General features: G+C 44.7%; 1 protein-coding gene across 1 annotated transcript in view; it reads left to right on the top strand.

Moving 5' to 3' along the window:
* Window positions 1-22,037, top strand: part of LOC142204431 (venom factor-like) — a 105,840-nt gene that overhangs the window by 45,504 nt on the left and 38,299 nt on the right. Inside the window, 12 exon segments of the mRNA XM_075275743.1 lie at window positions 1,190-1,264; window positions 1,358-1,558; window positions 5,190-5,301; window positions 8,168-8,253; window positions 11,036-11,175; window positions 11,261-11,467; window positions 13,366-13,426; window positions 13,564-13,650; window positions 13,786-13,989; window positions 16,642-16,717; window positions 16,923-17,082; window positions 21,529-21,630. Coding sequence (XP_075131844.1) covers window positions 1,190-1,264; window positions 1,358-1,558; window positions 5,190-5,301; window positions 8,168-8,253; window positions 11,036-11,175; window positions 11,261-11,467; window positions 13,366-13,426; window positions 13,564-13,650; window positions 13,786-13,989; window positions 16,642-16,717; window positions 16,923-17,082; window positions 21,529-21,630 — 1,511 coding nt within the window.

Here is a 22,037-nt window from a genome sequence, read left to right as displayed (position 1 = left end):
GCTCCACCAGTTCATCAAAGGAAATATAGTAAAATGATGATATTTTACGAGGGGAGCATCGTAGAGACGCATCGATAAATTCCTCGGGTGCAAAGACTTGGTTGGACGCATCAAGTCCACGCACAGCACTGTTGGGAGCATGGAAAATGTCCAGATACTCAAGTCCCTTCTCAAGGGGATCTGGGGGGGGGGACCTGCCCCTTTCGCCACCCAAGGCAAACTATAGAGGGGGCGTGGCGGAGCGCGAAGGGGCAGGGCGAAGCAAGGGGCGGGGCTTAGCGGCGTTCGCAGGCAGAGAGCAGGTAGGGAGAGGACCTGCTCTCTGCCTGAGCATGAGGGGAGGCTGCTGGAGCAGCGCTGCTTCAGCGGCCTCCCCAATCCACCGCTCAGTCTAAGCCAGTCCAGGACAGCTTGTCCTGGACTGGCTTAGGTAATCAAAAATGCCGCCCTCCGTGGGGCCCTGACATAGCGCCATCTGAAGCGGTCGCTTCAGGTTGCCTCATGGGAGGTGTGGCGTTGGGGGGGGGGTCACTCTTAGTGTCTAAGCAATGGAAATGTCACTACGAATCCAGTCATCTCCCTCGATTGATACTATGGTTATCCAGAAAGGAGTTATTGTTTCATGTAGTTTTCTGGCCCAAGGATTTAGGGCTGGGTCTCTTCTCCTGTTGACATCACACAGGGAGGAGACTAGGACAGGCATAAGTTCTCAATCCAGGGACTATACCTCATTATCATCCCATCTAATCACCCACCCACCCTATTCCCACCCATACCCACATGTCCATCGTCCACCTGCCTACAAATGATGAGAACGACAAGACCCCAAGGACTATTGTAGCCCCAAGCCATCTACCCTCCCACCCATCCACACATTCCACTCCAAAACTTGAAGTTGGCTGTTATGGTTATGGGGAAAATGTCACTCCCTAAGGAGAGACCACCTACTCAGGCGTGTGGAGTCTTACAAAAATCCCTTTTAGCTCCACTGGGGGGATTATGGGAAAAATATGCAAATCTGTTTTCCAAGATGTAAATAGGGAAACAGTGCCTCTGTTTGCTGCCTTCTAGGGGTAGCTCCCTTGAACAACATGCCCGACTTTCCAACAAGCCTTTGCTGCAATGATGCGGGATTTTGCCAAGTCATTATCTCTTGGTTGTTATGGTGATTTTCACATTATTTTCACAGAGCCATTATGTCAAAGTAATCCAAAACGTAGACGACGTTCCTCAGCTCTACTGATTCAAGAACAGGACAAAAAAGGTAAAGCTGGGACAATAAGTGGTGACTTGGTCATACCCCGCTGTAGCTATGGAGTAGTTACAATGTCTACGATGATCTGCTTTATCCTTCCAGCATCACAATACACAGGACTGGAGAAGAAGTGTTGTGAGGACGGTATGCGAGACAACCCCATGGGTCACAATTGTAAACGTCGATCTCGCAACATCTTGGACGGACAGAAATGTATTGATGCTTTCCTGGACTGTTGCAAACATATTACAGAGAAAAAGGAATCTGAAAGGAAACTGAAAGAAAATGATGAAGATTCAAGAAGTAAGGAGATGTTATAGGAGAATGTAGTCATAGATGATCCTTAATACGCTCCTGAAAGTGCCATCAGCAGGTCTCAAGTCCACAAATCGGCAATAGAGGGGACAATAATTTGCCAATAATTCCCTGAGGGCAAATTGAATTTAGATTTTTGAGCAGGGCCAAACTACCATCTCCAACTACTCTATTTTAACATAGCCAGTTTCCCCCTTTGGCTCCAACTCCTTCATAAATGGGCCATAGCTGTGGTCAGACAGAGACAGTAAAAATGTTCTAATTTAGCAAAAAGCCAGTGATTGACTCCCTAAGAAAGCAAATATATCATATATTCTACAATTAATTAGAAGTATAGTTTAATTTAAAATAACTAAAGCAGTTTTCCAGACAAAAATAAATAAATAAAAATTAAATAAAAATTTAAATCGGTAAAAAAAAAAATTAAAAAATCATACTGTAACCTTAACTAAAATACTAACCCTATTTTTTTTTTTAACTCACCTGTCCTTGGTGCCTCTCAGTGCGGTCCCATCAGTCCATTGTTGCCTTCTGCAGCCTCAAAGAAGGATGTGTGACGTCAATACTAGAGATGAGCGAGTAGTATTCGATTGAGTAGGTGTTCGATCGAATACTATGGTATTCGAAATACTCGTACTCGATTGAGTACCACTCGCTATTCGTAAGGAAAAGTTCGATGCAGAACCAGCATTGATTGGCTGAATGCTATACAGTCGGCCAATCAACGCTGGTTCTTCTCCTACCTTTAGAAGTCTTCTCTGTGCAGCTTCCCCGCGGCGTCTTCCGGCTCTGAATTCACTCTGCCCAAGCCCAATGCCTGGCAGAGTAAATTCAGAGCCGGAAGATGCCGTGGGGACGCTGCACGGAGAAGACTTCTCGGAGGATCCAGCCCGACCCTCACTCGTGGACTTGGTAAGTATAATTTGATCGAATGTTGCCTACCCCTGAAACGAGCATTTTCCCCCCATAGACTATAATAGGGTTCGATATTCGATTCGAGTAGTCGAATATTGAGCAGGTACTCGAAATGAATATCGAATCTCGAACATTTTACTGTTCGCTCATCTCTAGTCACTACCTGTGACCACTGCGGCCAATCAGCAGCTTCGGCAAAAGGGATCTGGGCCTCTTTAAAAACTGTTTCAGTTCAAGAAGACACTGGAGAAACAGCAATGGATCGAGCTGGGAGGACACTGAAGCTCCACGGACAATTGAATAAGATTTTTTTTTTTACCTCCCTGGCCTATTTAATTTTTTTTTTTTTTTTGCCAGGAGGACCTCTTTAATCATTTTCTTTTAAAGCTGGTGTCGGAGCAGGTAACTCTCAGACTCTGACTCTACCCAAAACTAACCCAACTCCAGTTGGGTACACCTACACGTTGGGTACACGCAGTCACGTACACTTGAAAAAGGGCATGACTGCCGGAAACGCATTGTGATTTTGAACTCTAATAAAGTGGTTAACTTTATTAGGTGTCGCGCGGTCCCTTGATTCTGGTCCTTTTGCAACTCCAGTTTTTGAAACTTTGGAACTGACATCCAGCACGTAAACTCGCACCTCTCTACTTAGTCGGTTTTAGCACAGTGGATCTGAATGACCCTTCCACTGAAGGAGCTCTATTGACCCTGTAGGACATTTCAAATTGACTTTGATTCTTCTGCTGTCCAATACCCTCCCAGTTGTCGAACTGTCACTGCCACAACATGTCGTCCCTTGCAATTATCTTATCAATCTTTTTTACGTCCCCTATCTTAGCCTTCCCTCCCAATGCCGAAACTGCGTAAAACAAGGTCCTGAACTGATTAATAGAAGTTGTTGGCCACAGTTCCTGTACAGTCATGGCCAAAAGTTTTGAGAATGACACAAATCTTCTATTGTTACATGATCTGCTGCCCTCTTGTTTTTGTGTTTGTCAGATGTTTTTATCACATACAGAAATAGAATTGCAATCATATTATGAGTAACAAAAGCTTATACTGACAGTTAGAATGAGTTAATGCAGCGTTGCAATATTTACAGTGTTGACCCTTCTTCTTCAGGACCTCTGCAATTCTCCCTGGCATGCTCTCAATCAACTTCTGGACCAAATCCTGACTGATAGCAGTCCATTCTTGCACAATCAATGCTTGCATTTTGTCAGAATTTGTAGGTTTTTGTTTGTCCACCCGTCTCTTGATGATTGACCACAAGTTCTCAATGGGATTAAGATCTGGGGAGTTTCCAGGCCATGGACCCAAAATCTCTCTGTTTTGTTCCCTGAGCCATTTAGTTCTCACCTTTGCTTTATGGCAAAGTGCTCCATCATGCTGGAAAAGGCATTGTTGATGGCCAAACTGCTCTTGGACGCTTGGGAGAAGTTGATCTTGGAGGACAGTCTGGTACCATTCTTTATTCATGGCTGTGTTTTTAGGCAAGACTGTGAGAGAGCCGATTCCCTTGGCTGAGAAGCAACCCCACACATGAATGGTTTCAGGATGCTTTACAGTTGGCATGAGACAAGACTGGTGGTAGCGCTCACCTCGTCTTCTCCGAATAAGCTGTTTTCCAGATGTCCCAAACAATCGAAAAGGGGATTCATCAGAGAAAATGACTTTACCCTAGTCCTCAGCAGTCCACTCCCTGTACCTTTTGCAGAATATCAGTCTGTCCCTGATGTTTTTTTCTGGAGAGAAGTGGGTTCTTTGCTGCCCTCCTTGAGACCAGGCCTTGCTCCAAGAGTCTCCGCCTCACAGTACATGCAGATGCACTCACACCTGCCTGCTGCCATTCCTGAGCAAGCTCTGCACTGCTGGTAGCCCGATCCCGCAGCTGAAACACTTTTAAGAGATGGTCCTGGCGCTTGCTGGTCTTTCTTGGGCGTTCTGGAGCCTTTTTGCCAACAATGGCACCTCTCTCCTTGAAGTTCTTGATGATGCGATAGATTGTTGACTGAGGTGCAATCTTTCTAGCTGCGATACTCTTCCCTGTTAGACCATTTTTGTGCAGTGCAATGATGACTGCACGTGTTTCTTTAGAGATAACCATGGTTAACAGAAGAGAAACAATGATGCCAAGCACCAGCCTCCTTTTAAAGTGTCCAGTGGTGTCATTTTTACTTAAATCATGACAGATTGATCTCCAGCCCTGTCCTCATCAACACCCACACCTATGTTAATGGAGCAATCACTGAAAGGATGTTAGCTGGTCCTTTTAACGCAGGGCTGCAATGATGTTGAAATGTCTTTTGGGGGATAAAGTTCATTTTCTAGGCAAATATTGACTTTGCAAGTAATTGCTGTTAAGCTGATCACTCTTTATAACATTCTGGAGTATATGCAAATTGCCATTAGAAAAACTGAAGCAGTAGACTTTGTAAAAATTAATATTTGTATCATTCTCAAAACTTTTGGCCATGACTGTAGAAGTTCAAGAGTCTTGGATCTCCTTTGGGAGATTTCCGGTAAAATAGGAAGACTTTCTTTAGCTACAAGGCTCTTTCCAGTTAGAACAAAGGATCTGGTTCACACTTACTTCTGAACTAGAACTTTATCCTTGGTGGATATGTCATTTTCTCCAATCTTACATATTATGTGACTAGGTTTATTTTTAAAAAATTATATATATACTTTTTTTTAACAGGCAGTGAGAACATTGAGTATATTGATGATGCTGAAATAAAATCTCGAACAGAATTCCCGGAAAGCTGGCTCTGGAAGATAGAGATAATGGATGGAAGACCAAATCCCAAAGGGTGAGCATAAAATGAGAAGACTTTCAGATAAATTGTTCACCTATGAAGAACATAGATGGATCGAGTCTGCCAGACTAACCTAACAGGGATGTCCAATGGAAGCTCACAGAGGGGGCCAATGTTCCCTTCAAACCTCTTCAACTGCAGAGTAGAATGGGTAGGGAGCTGTGCAATATCTCATCCAAGGTGGGCAAAGTCACTTCACTTTGTGCATCAAAAAATGTTTTTCTGTTTCTATGCTGTGCCCCCATTATACCACAATATAATGCTCTCTTAAATGGATTCTATCATTAATCCCACATCGGAATAGCCTTTAGGCTCCGATCCCACGGAGTAACACGCCGCTCATTCTGACACGTAAACGCGTGTCAGAGTGAGCGCTGTAAAACAGAATCCCTTTGACTTCAATGGGTGCTGTCTTATGCGCGCTACACATTGAAAACAATGGATTAAAGACACGTAAGACGGCACCCATTGAAGTCAATGGGATTCTGTTTTACAGCGCTCACTCTGACACGCGTTTATGTGTCAGAATGAGCGGCGCGTTTCTCCATGGGAATGGAGCCTAAGAAAGGCTATTCTTCCCCTATCTTTAGATGTCTTCTCCACGCTGCCATTGTTTAGATATCCCATTTTTTGTCCACATGCTAATTAGTTTTCTTGCAGCACTGGGGGAGTCCCCTGTGCTGCGAGAAAACTATCCTTCGGCGCCTCTGCCTCTTCTTTCCTGTTTGGCCACAGGAAAATGACCGATTGTGCTCATTACTAGAGATGAGCAAACAGTAAAATGTTCGATATTCGTTTCAAATAGCCGCTCAATATTCAACTATTCCAACGAATATTGAACCCCATTATAGTCTATGGGAGAAAATGCTTTGCTACAGGGGATCCCGCCATATGACTCAGGAGAGTCACCAAGTCCACTATCACACCTCAGGAAATGATGCCAACACCCTGGAAAGCAACTGGGACAGAAGGGGAAGCATGTCTGGGGGCATCAAGTACCTTTATTATGTCGGGATCCCTGTCAGCTTGCGATATGCCGGAGCTGACTTTTTCCCATAGGAATGCATTGACCAGCGTTGATTGGCCAGTGTACAGCATTCGGCCAATCAATGCTGGTTCTGCCTGAGGAGGCGGAGTCTAAAATCGGTCCACAACAGTTTCCATTCTGGTCCGATTTTAGACTCTGCCTCCTCAGTCAGAACCATCGTTGATTGGCCGAATGCTGTACACTCGCCAATCAACGCTGGTCAATGCATTCCTATGAGAAAAAGTCAGCTCGCGCATATCGCAAGCTGACAGGGACCCCGACCAGATAGAGCCCAAAAGAGCTGGGTGAGTAACATTCCCCCCTAAATAAGGGTAATCCCTAGCTAACCCTGCCTGTACAGCTGTCCCTGTCTCACAGTCACATACTTCACAGTCCCAAATTAATCAAATGTTAAATCCACCATTTGTCTAAATTGGAGGTCACCTGATTTCAGCAGCCAATGGGTTTTTTCAATTTATTTCACTGCCTCCATTGTTGTAGTTCCTGTCCCACCTCCCCTGCGCAGTTATTGGTGCAAAAAATGCGCCAGGGAAGGTGGGAGGGGATACGAATTTTTACTGCGCTTGCCTCGTGGTGTTCGATTGGAATCGAACACCTCGAACGGCCTGATATTCGATCGAATATGTACTGTATATATGTGTTTGCTCATCTCTACTCATTACACATGTCCGTAGGCCATTTTCCTGTGGCCTCTCCTGTTCGGCCACAGGAAAATGGTGATGGACATGTGCAGTCAGCACTTTTTTGAATAAGACGTTACAGGACAAGGAATAAGAGGCAGAGGCGGTGAACAAGAAGAAGGCGGCGCTGGATAGTTTTCTCTGTACACCCCAACTGCTGAGAGAAAACTAATTAGCATATGGCCGAAAACCGAGATAGCTAAGAATGGCAGCAAAGACATCTAAAGGTAGGGGTAGAAAGGCTAGAAAGGCTATTCTTTCTTAAGACTATTATTCCCCTAAGCAGTATATTTCCAACCTACAATACAATGCTCTCTTAGTGTTAACTCACATAGTATGGTGGCCCCCTCAGGGTCCTGAATCATATGCATGGAGTGGCAATGGGGTAAGTGACTGCTGATCCGCATTATAGGGGCCTTTATTCTGTCCCTTGAGTGATGTTCATCCAGAGGGGTTTGGACTGTTGTAAGGCCATGAACTGCTAGTATCTTTAATGCTTCACAATATATAAGGAATGATAAGGAATGATAGCTTCAATGCCATTCTGTAGCACCAAGAGGAAAATGTAAAGCCCTATGGCTACCAGGTGAACCCCTTCAGGAAGCAAAAGGTTTCAGCTTATCCCCTTCTAATTTCCTATGGTGAACCACCACATCACCCCATGTCCTCACAAAACAGGAGGCTTTTGTATCCAGCAGTCATCTTTCCAGCTCTATTTCTACCATGGCCCCATGCCAAATCGTCTCATAGTCTCCGACTATACCAAGATATCAATATCATATTTAAGCAGGGCTATCAGTTCAACCACACATGGCACATTGTATTCAACTGTAGACATCGGAGAACACCTACAGCCATCTCTGCCTCTCGAGAGAAAACCTGATGTCTTCTTTGTTTTTGGGAGTAAGGGACGACATTGCTGCACTGTTGGAGGACAGTATTTGTTTATGTTGTCCTCCTACAGTGCCTCGATGTCGTCCCTTACTCCCAAAAACAAAGCAGATAATTAGTTAGAAAACTGGACTGAAAGGTGTTTAAAGGTTGCTGTTCAATGACGTACATTGTCAGCAAACATCAGTCATTATGAATATTTTGAGGTTTTCACGATGGCTCACTTTTGCCTTTTTAACAGAATATCCACCAAGATTGTTCCTTTTAACGTAAAAGATTCGATCACCACCTGGGAGGTTTTGGCTGTGAGTCTAACTGATGATAAAGGTAGGTTGCTTCTTTTGTTCTCATGAAGAGTCTACGGGGAAATTTATGAAAACTGACATTTCCTATACCAGTTTTGATCATTTCTAAGGTTGAGCGATCGTGTTCGGAAAAGATCGGATTCCGATCGGCGATCGAGAAAATTTCACGATCACCATCGGAATTCCGAACACGATCTTTTTATGTGGGATCGAGATCGGTGATCTTTTCCCACAATGCTTTGCTTAGCCTTCACACTGAGTATATAGTGTATACTCAGTGTGAAAGCTCCACTGTAGTTCCATAGGAATGAATGGAAGCAGCCAGCACACAGCCTTAACCCCCTGTGCGCCGGCTGCCTCCATTCATTCGAATGGAAGGCTAAACTAAACATCTCTAGCAGCTACTTACCTCTAGAGATGGATGCTCCGTCCGGTGCCCTCCTTCTTCTTTCCTCGCTGCCCTGCCTCCCAGGTTAGTGTTAAAGCGCTAGGTAGGCGGGGCTTGTGGCTTAGGAGAGTGTGGGCGGGTACAGGGCGGGGAGACGTGACGTCTCCCCTCCCAGTACCTTCCCACACTCTCCTAACCTGGCAGGGAAGGGGCAGTGAAGGGAGAAGAGAAATGTTGAGCGGCAGTGAGGACAAGAAGAAGGAAGGCACCAGGCACCGGACCAGCCATCTCTGGAGGTAAATGGACACCAGGGGGGACTAAGTAGCCAGAGGATTAAAAAAAAATCCTCTGGCTACTTTAGTGATTCACTACACAGCGTGGATTCTAACAATTGTTAGATTCCATGCTGTATAGTGAATAGGATTGCTTTTAAAATCCGATCTCCGATTAATAAAAAAATCCCATTGACTTGCATTGGGATCGGAATTGGGATCGAGATCGGGTTCGAAATGAAAAATGATCGGAAATCAGATTTTAAAATCGATCCTGAAAAGTCAAGATCGGCTCAACCCTAATCATTTCATCAACTCTAGTGATATGCATCAGAAATATTAAGAAGCCTCTTGCCAGCTTTGGCAAATTTAAGAAAGTCTCATGCGCAATAATTGAAATCTCCACCAGCCAGGGTCTGGTACAAGTTAGAGTAAATCTTTGCCAAAGTGTCCCTGTCCCCCTTAATCTTAATCCACTTCCACAAAACGTTTGAAAAAGTGGCAAGTGGGGCAGAATAGTAAATAAAATGTCTTCTTCTGAGATAAAAAGGTTGTCTAGTGATTTTATCAAACTCCAGTATGACCAGGGTAGGTGCTGCAAAATTGGGTCTTTACCAATTCCACCTAAAAGCATTGCAGGAACTGGCAGATCATTTAGCAAGCAAGACAAGGTATCTAAAATCCTACATTGCTCAGCGTGGTAGTGTCTAAGGCACCGCTAGCAGGGACACAGGTTACCACATCAGGCTAGTCTAAGAAACAGTGGAGTAACTAAAGGGGTATCAGCTGCCACAGGGCCTGGGACATTAGGGGGCCGGTGACAGTCGCTTATTTGTTTTTTTCTAATAGGCCGTTACCGGCTGGATTTACTCCAGATGGTTACAAGCCCTATTTACTTACCGATCCTGGCAGGAACTGGGATCGGTAAGTGATGCCGCGGGCCCCACAAATACTATTATTATACTCGGGGGTCTTTTCAGACCCCCGAGTATTATGATTGGAGGCTCAGGAGAGGTAAGAGAACATAAAAATAACCTATTACTTACCTCTCCGGGCTCCAGACAGGCTTCAGGTCTACTTGTGTGACGTCCCTGACGTCACATGACCGGGGCCCGCGTCCCTGGTCATGTGACATCCCAGACAACATTGAAGATGGCCAACACCACCGAGGAGTGCAGCAGGGCCAGGGAGAGGTAAATAACAGTGTTTTTTTATTTTGGTATCCCCCCACTCGGTCTCTGATTATTATACTCTGGGGTCTGAAAAGAGCCTAAAGTATAATAATTGTTCATGGATGTCCACAGTGGGGCATAATACTGTGTACAGGGGCCACTATGGGGCATAATAGTGCACACAGGAGTGAGGGGATAAGGGGGGGTCAGTAGGGGTATTCTGTGTCGGATGGGGGGGGGGCCTCATGTCAAAAGTTCGCCACAGGACCCCGCCATTCCTAGCTACACCACTGCTATGAAAATAGGTGCACTTGCTGAAAAAGACCAGACCAGTAAACCTGCAGCCAAGAGAAACACAATCCAGGTCAAAGCCAGGAGAGCACAGGAGTATCTGATAATGAGTAATAGAAGAATAACTACATCCAAGCCATGGTCAGTCCAGAAGTTCACTGACAAAGCCAAATCAGTAAGATAAAAGATAAACAGAAAGATAAGCCAAAATAGTTTAGAGTTCACAAATCTAACAACAATCAATAGCAGACACCGGAGTAGCACCAAGCAGAGCTTACTCCTGCCACTTCTCAGGATTGGAGAATGAGGCACCGCTATGGTTGGCTCAGCATCTTAAAGCTCTGACTAACTGCAGACCCAGCCAAAGCTTCGCTTGTAGGCATGGCAGCCTTAAAGTGATAACTGTGTGCAGTACTGCACCAAAAAGTATGATGGCAGTAAGTAGAATAACACATATTGACATTTCTAACACTGAGTATAAAACTAAAAAATGGTCATACTCACCTATGCCAGTACTCACCATCCCTATAATGCCTGGACAACCCCTTTAACTAAGTGCACTTACCCACAGCCCTATATAATGTCTGTATCACCATGAATCATGCTCAATGACAGACTTGCCTCTGATTCATCAATGATCATTCACAAGGGATTTCACAATCTCTCCTATTTCCTTGACAGGTATCTGTGTGTCTAAACCCCATAACATTCAGGTGATGCTGGAATTCTTCATAGACCTGAAACTTCCGTATTCTGTGGTGAGAAATGAACAAGTAGAGATACGAGCCATTCTCTATAACTATGCTGGTATTCCTCTTAAGGCAAGTGAACCACTTGATAACAATCTAAGATGGAGAAAACCTTCAAGAACCCTATAGGTCATGCATCTTGTCATCTTTGCTTTAGTTGCGTGTAACTTGGAGCTACAATGAAGAGATCTGCAGTCTTTCTACTGCCAAGAAGACGTATCAGCAAGAAGTATCCATTAAACCTTCCTCATCTGTGGCCGTTCCATTTACCATTGTGCCAATGAACTTGGGATTGCATGACATTGAAGTGAAGGCAGTCGGGCAGTTTGTAGGTGATGGTGTGAAGAAAAAACTTAGGGTTGTGGTAAGTAACAACATGTAATCTTAATAAGAAGACACCAGCATTATAAATAGTACATGGTAAATTGGGACTCCATTGCAAAATTTGCACTGGGGCAAGTAACGACTCTTATTCTTGACTTATTAAATCCATAATCAACAGTAGAGATGAGCGAACACTAAAATGTCCGAGGTTCGAAATCCGATTCGAACAGCTGCTCACTGTTCGACTGTTCGAACGGATTTCGAACCCCATTATAGTCTATGGGGGGAAATGCTCGTTTTAGGGGTAGCAAAATTCGATAAAATTATACTTACCAAGTCCACAAGTGACGGTCGGGCTGGATTCTCCTTGAAGTCTTCTCCCGGCGCAGCGCCCCCACGGCGTCTTCCAGCTGGAATTCACTCTGCCTAGGCATCGGGGCCTAGGCAGAGCCGACTGCGCATGGCGCGGTCGGCTCTGCCCGGCCCGATGCCTGAGCAGAGCCGACTGCGCATGCGAGGGCATGCCCGCGCATGCGCAGTCGGCTCTGCCTAGGCCGGATGTCTAGCCAGAGTGAATTCCAGCCGGAAGACGCCGCGGGGATGCTGCATGGAGAAGACTTCTAAAGGTAAGAGGAGAACCAGCGTTGATTGGTAATGTATAGCATTCTGCCAATCAACGCTGGTTCTGCATCGAACCTTAAACTTCGAACTGCTAGTAGTGTTCGATCGAGTACGAGTATTTCGAATACCGTAGTATTCGATCGAACACCTACTCGCTCATCTCTACTATTGAGTACTTGTGTCCAAAAATAGAGTATGTCATTTTTTTTTAACCAGTGTTAAAAACAGACAGTCAAAGTTTTTATAACTATTAGGCAAGATTCACACAATCGGACCTCGGTTCATGTGATCGTCGGATTTACCGACCCGAACAGTATGCTAGGAGCGGGACTCCTTGCAGCATAGTTATCCATGCTTGCCTCCCAGAGACATATTGTCGTGTACTGATTACAGTATGGGACAGGGACCCCGAGAAGCATAGATAACTATTATGATAGAAGTCACAATCTTGACATGAAGGTCAAGGTGGAAATTCTGGAAATCGGTGAAACTCAGTCATGTGAATCTAGCCTAAGGTCATAGTCCCACGACCTTATTCCCAGTGAAAAACAGAACAGCCTTCTGATAGTCGTTTTTGTGATGTTTTTGAGAACACATTGAATTCAATGTTGGTAAAATCCATCCACATTTCAGGGCTGTTTTGCAAAAATAATACATTCCCTGAAAATAAGCCCTAACCCATCTTTCAGAGCAAAAAAATTATATAAGACCATATTTTATTGATGTGTCATATTTGTGTGGTAAGACCTGCCCATTCAGAAAGTTAGAATTTTTGGGGGCACATCAGAATTTTGCTGCATTGGAAAGTTCACCAAATGTATGAAGGTCTGTACCACAGAGTCATAAATAAGTAGGGTTGAGTGATCGGGATCTGATCGGCGATCGAGCAAATTTCACGATCGAGATCGGCTGGAAAATGATCGGAAATCGGATTTCAAAATCGATCCTGAAATCTCAAGATCGGCTCAACCCTACTGTATATATAATATGCATTAAGGGTTAGGCGATCGGGAACAGGAAGGATCGGATCCCGATCGGCGATCGAGCATATTTCACGATCGGGATCGGCTGGAAAGTGATCGGAAATCGGATTTTAAAATCGATCCTGAAATCTCAAGATCGGCTCAACCCTATAAATCAGTCTAAAACTACAAGTGGGATTCGTAGTTTTAGACAGTGCATGGTCTGTCTCCTGTATACAGGTCTGCCGTGTGTAGGAGGTTTTAAGGGGGTTCAAAGTGTACTTGGTTGTAAACTTCTCATACCAGTGAGACCCAACCACCGGCCATTCAGCTAACTTTCCTTTTTATACTCCAGCCAGAAGGAAAACGTGAAGCATTTACTCTGAAATCAGTTGTTTTGGATCCACAAAGCCGAGGTCTGTATGTTGTACTTGACTATGGTGGTCTTCTATGCATGTGAAGGAGTATTTTTAGGATACTCACAATATTTAAGAACATGTTGAACAAAATTGTTATCTCTCGAGGCTTTTACCTAAGGTTGTCCTTACTACAGGTGGAGTGCAGGTGGAACAGATCTCGGCATTCAATGCCACGAATATTGTCCCCAAGACAAGTATTGACACCATTGTTACCTTCCAAGGTCAGTAGGTATTTCCTGAACCTTCTGTTATATATGATACATCATTATGGATACAGAATGACGAAAAATCTCTCTGATATAATACTCTGTTCCTTGTCTGATCTCACGATTGCCTCGTATCTCCATCATATCCAGGAACTCCGGTAAGTGAAATGGTGGAGAAAGCCATTGATGGTGTCAATCTGAACCATCTGATACAAATCCCTTCGGGATGTGCAGAGCAAAACATGATGAGAATGACAGCCCCCCTGATAGCCTGCCATTACTTGGATTACAGCAACCAATGGGAAAGAGTAGGATTGCAACGGAGATATCAAGCTATTGAGTATATCAACAATGGTAAGATGCCGTATTCTCCAATGATTTTTGTTTATAAGATGTACAAAAAAGGGCTATAATGCTGTCATTCATTCTCCTTACTGCCAGTGGATAAAAATCAGACCATGGTCATGTTATATACGGTCCATGGTCCGGTGATATATGGTGAGTGGTCACATGATACACAGTCCTTGGTCTGGTGATATATGTTCCTTGGTCTGGTGATATATGGTCCTTGGTCTGGTGATATACGTTCCGTGGTGTGGTGATATACAGTCCTTGGTCTGGTGATAAACGATCTATGATCTGATGAAATATGGCCCATGGTCATATGATGGACACACAGGAGCACAGCTTGTTAAAGACAGATGTCTGATTACTGTGCTATGACTATAACGATCTGGGCAGCTGTATGTTCATCACATGACCACGGACTATATATCACACGACCATGGACTGTACATCATATGACCATGGACTGTACATCATATGACCATGGACTGTACATCATATGACCATGGACAGTACATCATATGACCATGAACTGTACATCACATGACCACGGACTGTATATCACATGACCATGGGCTGTACATCATATGACCATGGACTGTACATCACATGACCATGGACTGTACATCACATGACCATGGACTGTACATCACACGACCATGGACTGTACATCATATGACCATGGACTGTACATCACATGACCATGAACTGTACATCACATGACCATGGACTGTACATCACATGACCACGGACTGTACATCATATGACCACGGACTGTAGATCACATAACCATGAACTGTACATCACACGACTATGAACTGTATATCACATGGCCATGGACTGTACATCTCACGACCATGGACTGTATATCACATGGCCATGGACTGTACATCTCACGACCATGGACTGTACATCACATGACCATGGATTGTACATCACATGACCATGGACCGCACATGACCATGACGCATGCCTGGCCTGACGCCTGAGCAGAGCCCACTGCGCATGCGAGGGCATGCCCGTGCATGCGCAGTCGGCTCTGCCTAGGCCGGATGCCTAGGCAGAGTGAATTCCAGCTGGAAGACACCGCGAGGACGCTGCACGGAGAAGACTTCTAAAGGTAAGAGAAGAACCAGCGTTGATTGGCAATGTATAGCATTCTGCCAATCAACGCTGGTTCTGCATCGAACCTTAAACTTCGAACAGCTAGTAGTGTTTGATCGAGTACGAGTATTTCGAATACCGTAGTATTCGATCGGACACCTACTCGCTCATCTCTAGTTTCATATTTTACAACATTTTATTTGTCTTTTTTACATTTGAAGTTAGACCCATACCGACATTTGAAAACTAGGTGACGTGACTGTTACTATAATACACTGGGATGCTTCCGCATTGCAATGTACTCTAGTTTACAAAGTGAACGCATATCTATATTACTCTGGCATTGTCTTAGAGGTATCCTGGAGGGTCCTGTGGATAACGACGAATTGGCACCCCGTGACTAAATTTCAGGGATGAGAGGGGACACAAAGAGATCTTTACGTGCCACCATCATTATAAACGATGGTATCTAAGGGGTTAAAAGGCCAATAACAGTTGTCACCGCTCCCAGCCATGCCATTAGAGGAGGATATTATCTGTGTGTTATACCTCATATCCTCTCCCGATGGCACCAGTTCAGCTCCTGAGCCGGCACCATCTTCATGGTGTACGATCATGTCACTTTTCTGGAACAGGTTCAATAAACTGCTGTAGTAACGTTTATCTTGACTTTTCCTTGGTTTTCAATGGCCGACACAATGTAGCAGCACATTCTATTCATCGTATAATGTTCCATATTACAGAAATCATCTAAACGAGAAGCAAAGATCTAAAGAGACAGAGCAGTAGAACATGGGGGGTATTTGGGGTTGTAATAAGGACTAGAGATGAGCGAACAGTAAAATGTTCGAGGTTCGATATTCGTTTCGAGTAGCCCCTCAATATTCGACTACTCGAATCGAATATCGAACCCTATTATAGTCTATGGGGGAAAAAATGCTCGTTTCAGGGGTAGGCAACGTTCGATCAAATTATACTGACCAAGTCCACGAGTGAGGGTCGGGCTGGATTATCCGAGAAGTCTTCTCCGTGCAGCGTCCGCGCGGCATCTTCCGGCTCTGAATTCACTCTGCCAGGCATCGGGCCTGGGTAGAGCCGACTGCGCATGCCCGCACTACAAGAAAATGTCCGCTTACCATCAAAGCGGCCATTTTCTTGTAGCGCGGGCATGCCCAGGCCGGATGCCTGGCAGAGTGAATTCAGAGCCAGAAGACTCCGCAGGGAAGCTGCACGGAGAAGACTTCTAAAGGTAGGAGAAGAACCAGCGTTGATTGGCCGACTGTATAGCAATCGGCCAGTCAATGCTGTTTCTGCATCAAACTTTTCCATTCGAATAGCGAGTAGTATTCGATCGAGTACGAGTATTTCGAATACCGTAGTATTCGATCGAATACCTACTCGATCGAATACTACTCGCTCATCTCTAATAAGGACAATGGGATAATCCTATAATCGTAGATCCTAATAATATTACTGTGTTCATGACCGTGCCCAGTCCTATCAGAGCACCTATGGTTGAAATATACAGTCTGTTGATATACGGTTTTCTGTTGACAGGTCTAAATCGACAATTGACATACAAAAAACCAGACTCTTCGTATGGCATCTGGAAAGAGAATTCTTCCAGCACATGGTATTATAGAAATGTACCATCATCTTAATTGCTGTTCATCTCCATTGTTCATCATTCCCTGGCCCCTCCTCCCCATTCTGTGGCTCCTCTATAGTCTAATCTCCTCCCACTACATTATAAGCTCCACCCCTGCTTACTGTTTCCTTTATTTTGAGCCAAACCTTTATAGATTCTTTGTGTGTTTATTATACTTGTTTCTTTTCAGGCTCACGGCTTACGTGGTCAAAGTCTTCTCCTTGGCTTCAGGTCTGGTAAATGTGGATAGAAATTTGATATGTGATTCAGTGAAATGGCTCCTTCTAAATAAACAAAATCCAGGCGGGGAATTCAGAGAGGATGCCCATGTCTACGCAAAGGACATGTCGGTACGTACAAAAACTAATTTCCAGATTTTGGGCGTGAGCACACAATTCTCTTGGTTACAATTTCAGGATCGTTTTTAAAATCCGATTTTCAATCATTTTCCAGCCGATCCCAATTGTGAAATTTGCTCGATCGCTGATCGGGATCTGATCTTTCCCGATTGCTCAACCCTAAATGCAATAAGTCATAGGTAGGGTTGAGCCGATCTTGAGATTTCAGGATCATTTTTAAAATTCGATCATTTTCCAGCCGATCCCAATTGAGAAATTTGCTCAATCGCTGATTGGGATCCGATCTTTCCCGATCGCGATCGCTCAACCCTAGTTACGATATAAACCTGATCCACAAGGGTAACCTCTGGGACAAACATTCTCCATGTATTGTAGCCAATGCTCTTACTTGTTGATCATATTTTAATGTATGTATGCCTGGATTATACCATTGTGATGCTCCATCAACTACTGAAGATTGGATTCACACCAACGCTCAAACTCTATTCGGAGATTCCGTCCCCGAATCCGCTTTAAAAAAGCAACGTCACTTCTCCGTGGTGTGTTCGGGGGTAGGGAGTGATGTTCACTGATTGTATGGACAAAATTTTTTTTACGTTTCCTAATAAAGCATTTGGATTTTATGCACGTGGATGCCGGATTCTTCATTTCTTCATTTTAAAAAAGCAAGACTGTTTTCTCCACTTATTTCAGGGGGAACCTGGGCAGAAACCCGATGGCCCCCATTGTAGTCTATAGCGTCTGCGGGTTTCCACGGGTAACCATACTGTACGCTTGTTAGATTTTCAAGCGGAAGGTCAAACGTTAGGGTGGACCTACCATCACATGTCAATAAATACATTCCAAAAACCATAACTTTCTAATTTTTCTGTCTAAGTAGTCACATGAGGGCTCGATTTTTGCATGACAAGTTGTACTTCAAAATGGTGCCCTTTATGGGAAGCATGACAAACTGTACTCCATACGTCCATGCTCTATATACATTCATGCTCCATATACATCCATGCTCCATATACATTCATGCTCCATATACATCCATGCTCCATATACATTCATGCTCCATATACATCCATGCTCTATATACATCCATGCTCTATATACATTCATGCTCCATATACATCCATGCTCCATATACATCCATGCTCCATATACGTCCATGCTCTATATACGTCCATACTCCATATACGTTCATACTCTATATACGTCCATGCTCCATATACATCCATGCTCCATATACATCCATGCTCCATATACATCCATGCTCCATATACATCCATGCTCCATATACGTCCATGCTCCATATACGTCCATGCCCCATATACGTCCATGCTCCATATACGTCCATGCTCCATATATGTCCATTCTCCATATACATCCATGCTCTATATACATCCACGCTCCATATACATTTATGCTCCATATACGTCCATGCTCCATATACGTCCATACTCTATATACATCCATGCTCCATATACATCCATGCTCTATATATATCCATGCTCCATATACATTCATGCTCCATATACATCCATGCTCTATATACATCCATGCTCCATATACATTCATGCTCCATATACATCCATGCTCCATATACATCCATGCTCCATATACATCCATGCTCCATATACGTCCATGCTCCATATACGTCCATGCTCCATATACGTCCATACTCTATATACATCCATACTCTATATACATCCATATTCTATATACATCCATGCTCTATATACAGTACATCCATGCTCCATATACATCCATGCTCCATATACATCCATGCTCCATATACATCCATGCTCCATATACATCCATGCTCCATTGGTTACATGGAGTCTATTGGGAGAACTTCTAAGTACCTGTGTCCACCATCAGGGCGTAGGGAACTGCAGTTTAGTCTACTGGTTCCACCACCAACACCACCTTTCTAACCCCCCTCTCTAATAATATATGACCCGAGCACTTCGTTAATGAGTTAGGTTGGTGGGAGATCTTGTTTATATTAGTTTATCTATATACCTGGGATTTTATTTTTAATGTATACCAAAAAAAGATTAGATTATTTTAATATGTTTGGGCCATTTGTCAATTCGGTAAAAAAAATAAATTATATAAATTCTCGTGTCCCATCCACACATTAAAGAACATAAACATCCGCAGTGGTCATACTGCAAAATTGTTTGGTCAAAAATTGAACAATTTGGAATATTCGGGATGAACCCAGCTTGTTACAAATCGATTTTTCCATCTGTAGTAATGAGCTGTGCACCTGTGTATATATCACATGACCATGCCCTCTATATCACATAACCATGGACTGTATATCACGTAACCATGGACTGTATATCACATGACCATACCTCCCAACCGTCCCGATATCCTCGGGACATTCACGATTTCGGTGACGTGTCCCGCGGTCCCGGTTGGAGGGAGGTATGTCCTGATTTCAACTCAGATCTGCTTCCGGAGGACGCAGATCTGAGTTGAATACATATGCGACTAAAGCAAGGAGCTGACACAGCTGAGCTCCTTGCTTTGCCGCGGCGCTCCGGCTAGTGGCTGCGTAAGCGCGATGTGATGACGTCACATCGCACCTACAACTCTGTTAGTAAGAGAGCGGCAGGGGAGCATAAGTGAGTATAAGTGGGTTTTTTTGTGTTAAACATTGAGGTGGAAAATAATGAAGGGGCCCATGAAACTGGGGGCAGATGAAGGGGGGAGGGGGAGAATGGCGTGAAACTGTGCAGAGATGTGGGGACATGAATCTGGGGGCAGAGATGGAGGGGCATGAAACTGTGGGCAGAGATGGGGGGACATGAATCTGGGGGCAGAGATGGGGGACATGAAAGTGTGGGCAGAGATGAGGGGACATGAAAGTGTGGGCAGAGATGGGGGGACATGAATCTGGGGCAGAGATGAGGGGACATGAATCTGGAGGCAGAGATGGGGGGACATAAATCGGGGAGCAGAGATGGGGGGACATGAAACTGTGGGCAGAGATGAGGGGACATGAATCTGGGGCAGAGATGAGGGGATATGAATCTGGGGGCAGAGATGGGGGGACATAAATCAGGGTGCAGAGATGGGGGGACATGAAAGTGTGGGCAGAGATGGGGGGACATGAAAGTGTGGGCAGAGATGGGGGGACATGAATCTGGGGGCAGAGATGGGGGGACATGAATCTGGGGGCAGAGATGGGGGGACATGAAACTGTGGGCAGAGATGAGGGGACATGAATCTGGGGCAGAGATGGGGGGACATGAATCTGGGGGCAGAGATGGGGGGACATGAATCTGGGGGCAGAGATGGAGGGACATGAAACTGGGGGCAGAGATGGGGGGACATGAAAGTGTGGGCAGAGATGGGGGGACATGAAAGTGTGGGCAGAGATGAGGGGACATGAATCTGGGGCAGAGATGGGGGACATGAAACTTGGGCAGAGATGGTGGAACATGAGACTGTGGGCAGAGATGGGGGGACATGATTCTGGGGCAGAGATGGGGGGACATGAGACTGTGGGCAGAGATGGGGGGACATGATTCTGGGGCAGAGATGGGGGGACATAAATTGGTGGGGCAGAGATGGGGGGACATGAATCTGGGGGCAGAGATGGGGGGACATGAACCTGGGGGAAGAGATGGGAGGACATGAATCTGGGGGCAGAGATGGGGGGACATGAATCTGGGGAAGAGATGGGGGGACATGAAACTGGGGGAGAGATGGAGGGGGGGACATTTAATTATGGGTGACTGTAGGAGGATTATACTGTGTGTGGGACATGAAAAATGAATGAGAATGGGTGGAGTCAACATAAAAGTGGGTGGAGCTAAATTTGCCAAACCTACATGTAGGTTTTTGCTCTCCGCTTGAAAAAATCGGACATCTTTGTGAACAGACACTTAAGGACACCCACGGACTCTAAAAGAACGCACATGACGTCCCATTAAATCAATGCAAAATATAACGGACACAGCTATTGTCCGATGCTAATGTCCGAGCAAGATTTTGCACGGACATTAGCATCGGACACTAGCTGTCGGACACCAACACTAGTGTGAACGCCCCCTTATCAGGAAAAAATTTTAGGTGACATTTAAAATTTTCTTGAAATAGTGTTTTTGTCATTATTTATCTCTGCAAAAATCCAAGCTGACTGACGCCATGTGTTCTAGTCTAATATTGCCCTGGTTACCCTTCCAAGGCTCTTCTGATGCTCCTTCCTTTCTGTTCCCATAACTATAGACCAGGATCTTAGATGAATACACTTCTGATATCTCCCCAGAGATGGCCCGCCAACCCATAGGGAGACAATGTACTTCTCATAAGAATAGGGATGGGACCAGTAACATGACACAGATGACAGTTTGTGGTTGCAGTAGGGAGTCATTTTGAAACAATTTTTGTAACAATGCTTTGTAATTGTAAAAATTTTTTCTTACATAGGGTGGAATAAAAAGAGGTTCGGCTGAATTGGATTCTAGTCTCACAGCCTTTGTTCTCATCGCCATGCTGTCAAGTGAACCATTGTGTACGCAACAAGTTGCTGTAAGTGTCTCATCCTAAATAAAGTATTGTCATCAGATCGCTCAGCCATATATTTTTATCTTCATGAACTATGGTTGTGATCACATTATATACTGCTCCCGGGAAAGTAGTTTGTGGTACCCCTCTGCTCCCAGTACAGTTCCTTATGGTACCCCTCTGCTCCCAGTACAGTTCCTTATGGTACCCCTCTGCTCCCAGTACAGATCCCTATGGTACCCCTCTGCTCCCAGTACAGATCCTTATGGTACCCCTCTGCTCCCAGTACAGTTCCTTATGGTACCCCTCTGCTCCCAGTACAGATCCCTATGGTACCCCTCTGCTCCCAGTACAGATCCTTATGGTACCCCTCTGCTCCCAGTACAGTTCCTTATGGTACCCCTCTGCTCCCAGTACAGTTCCTTATGGTA

Source organism: Leptodactylus fuscus, chromosome 5, assembly GCF_031893055.1.
Source record: "Leptodactylus fuscus isolate aLepFus1 chromosome 5, aLepFus1.hap2, whole genome shotgun sequence".
In the NCBI taxonomy this organism is placed as follows: domain Eukaryota; kingdom Metazoa; phylum Chordata; class Amphibia; order Anura; family Leptodactylidae; genus Leptodactylus; species Leptodactylus fuscus.
Note: the sequence above shows the minus strand (reverse complement) of the source record. Positions and strands in the feature narration are given on the sequence as shown.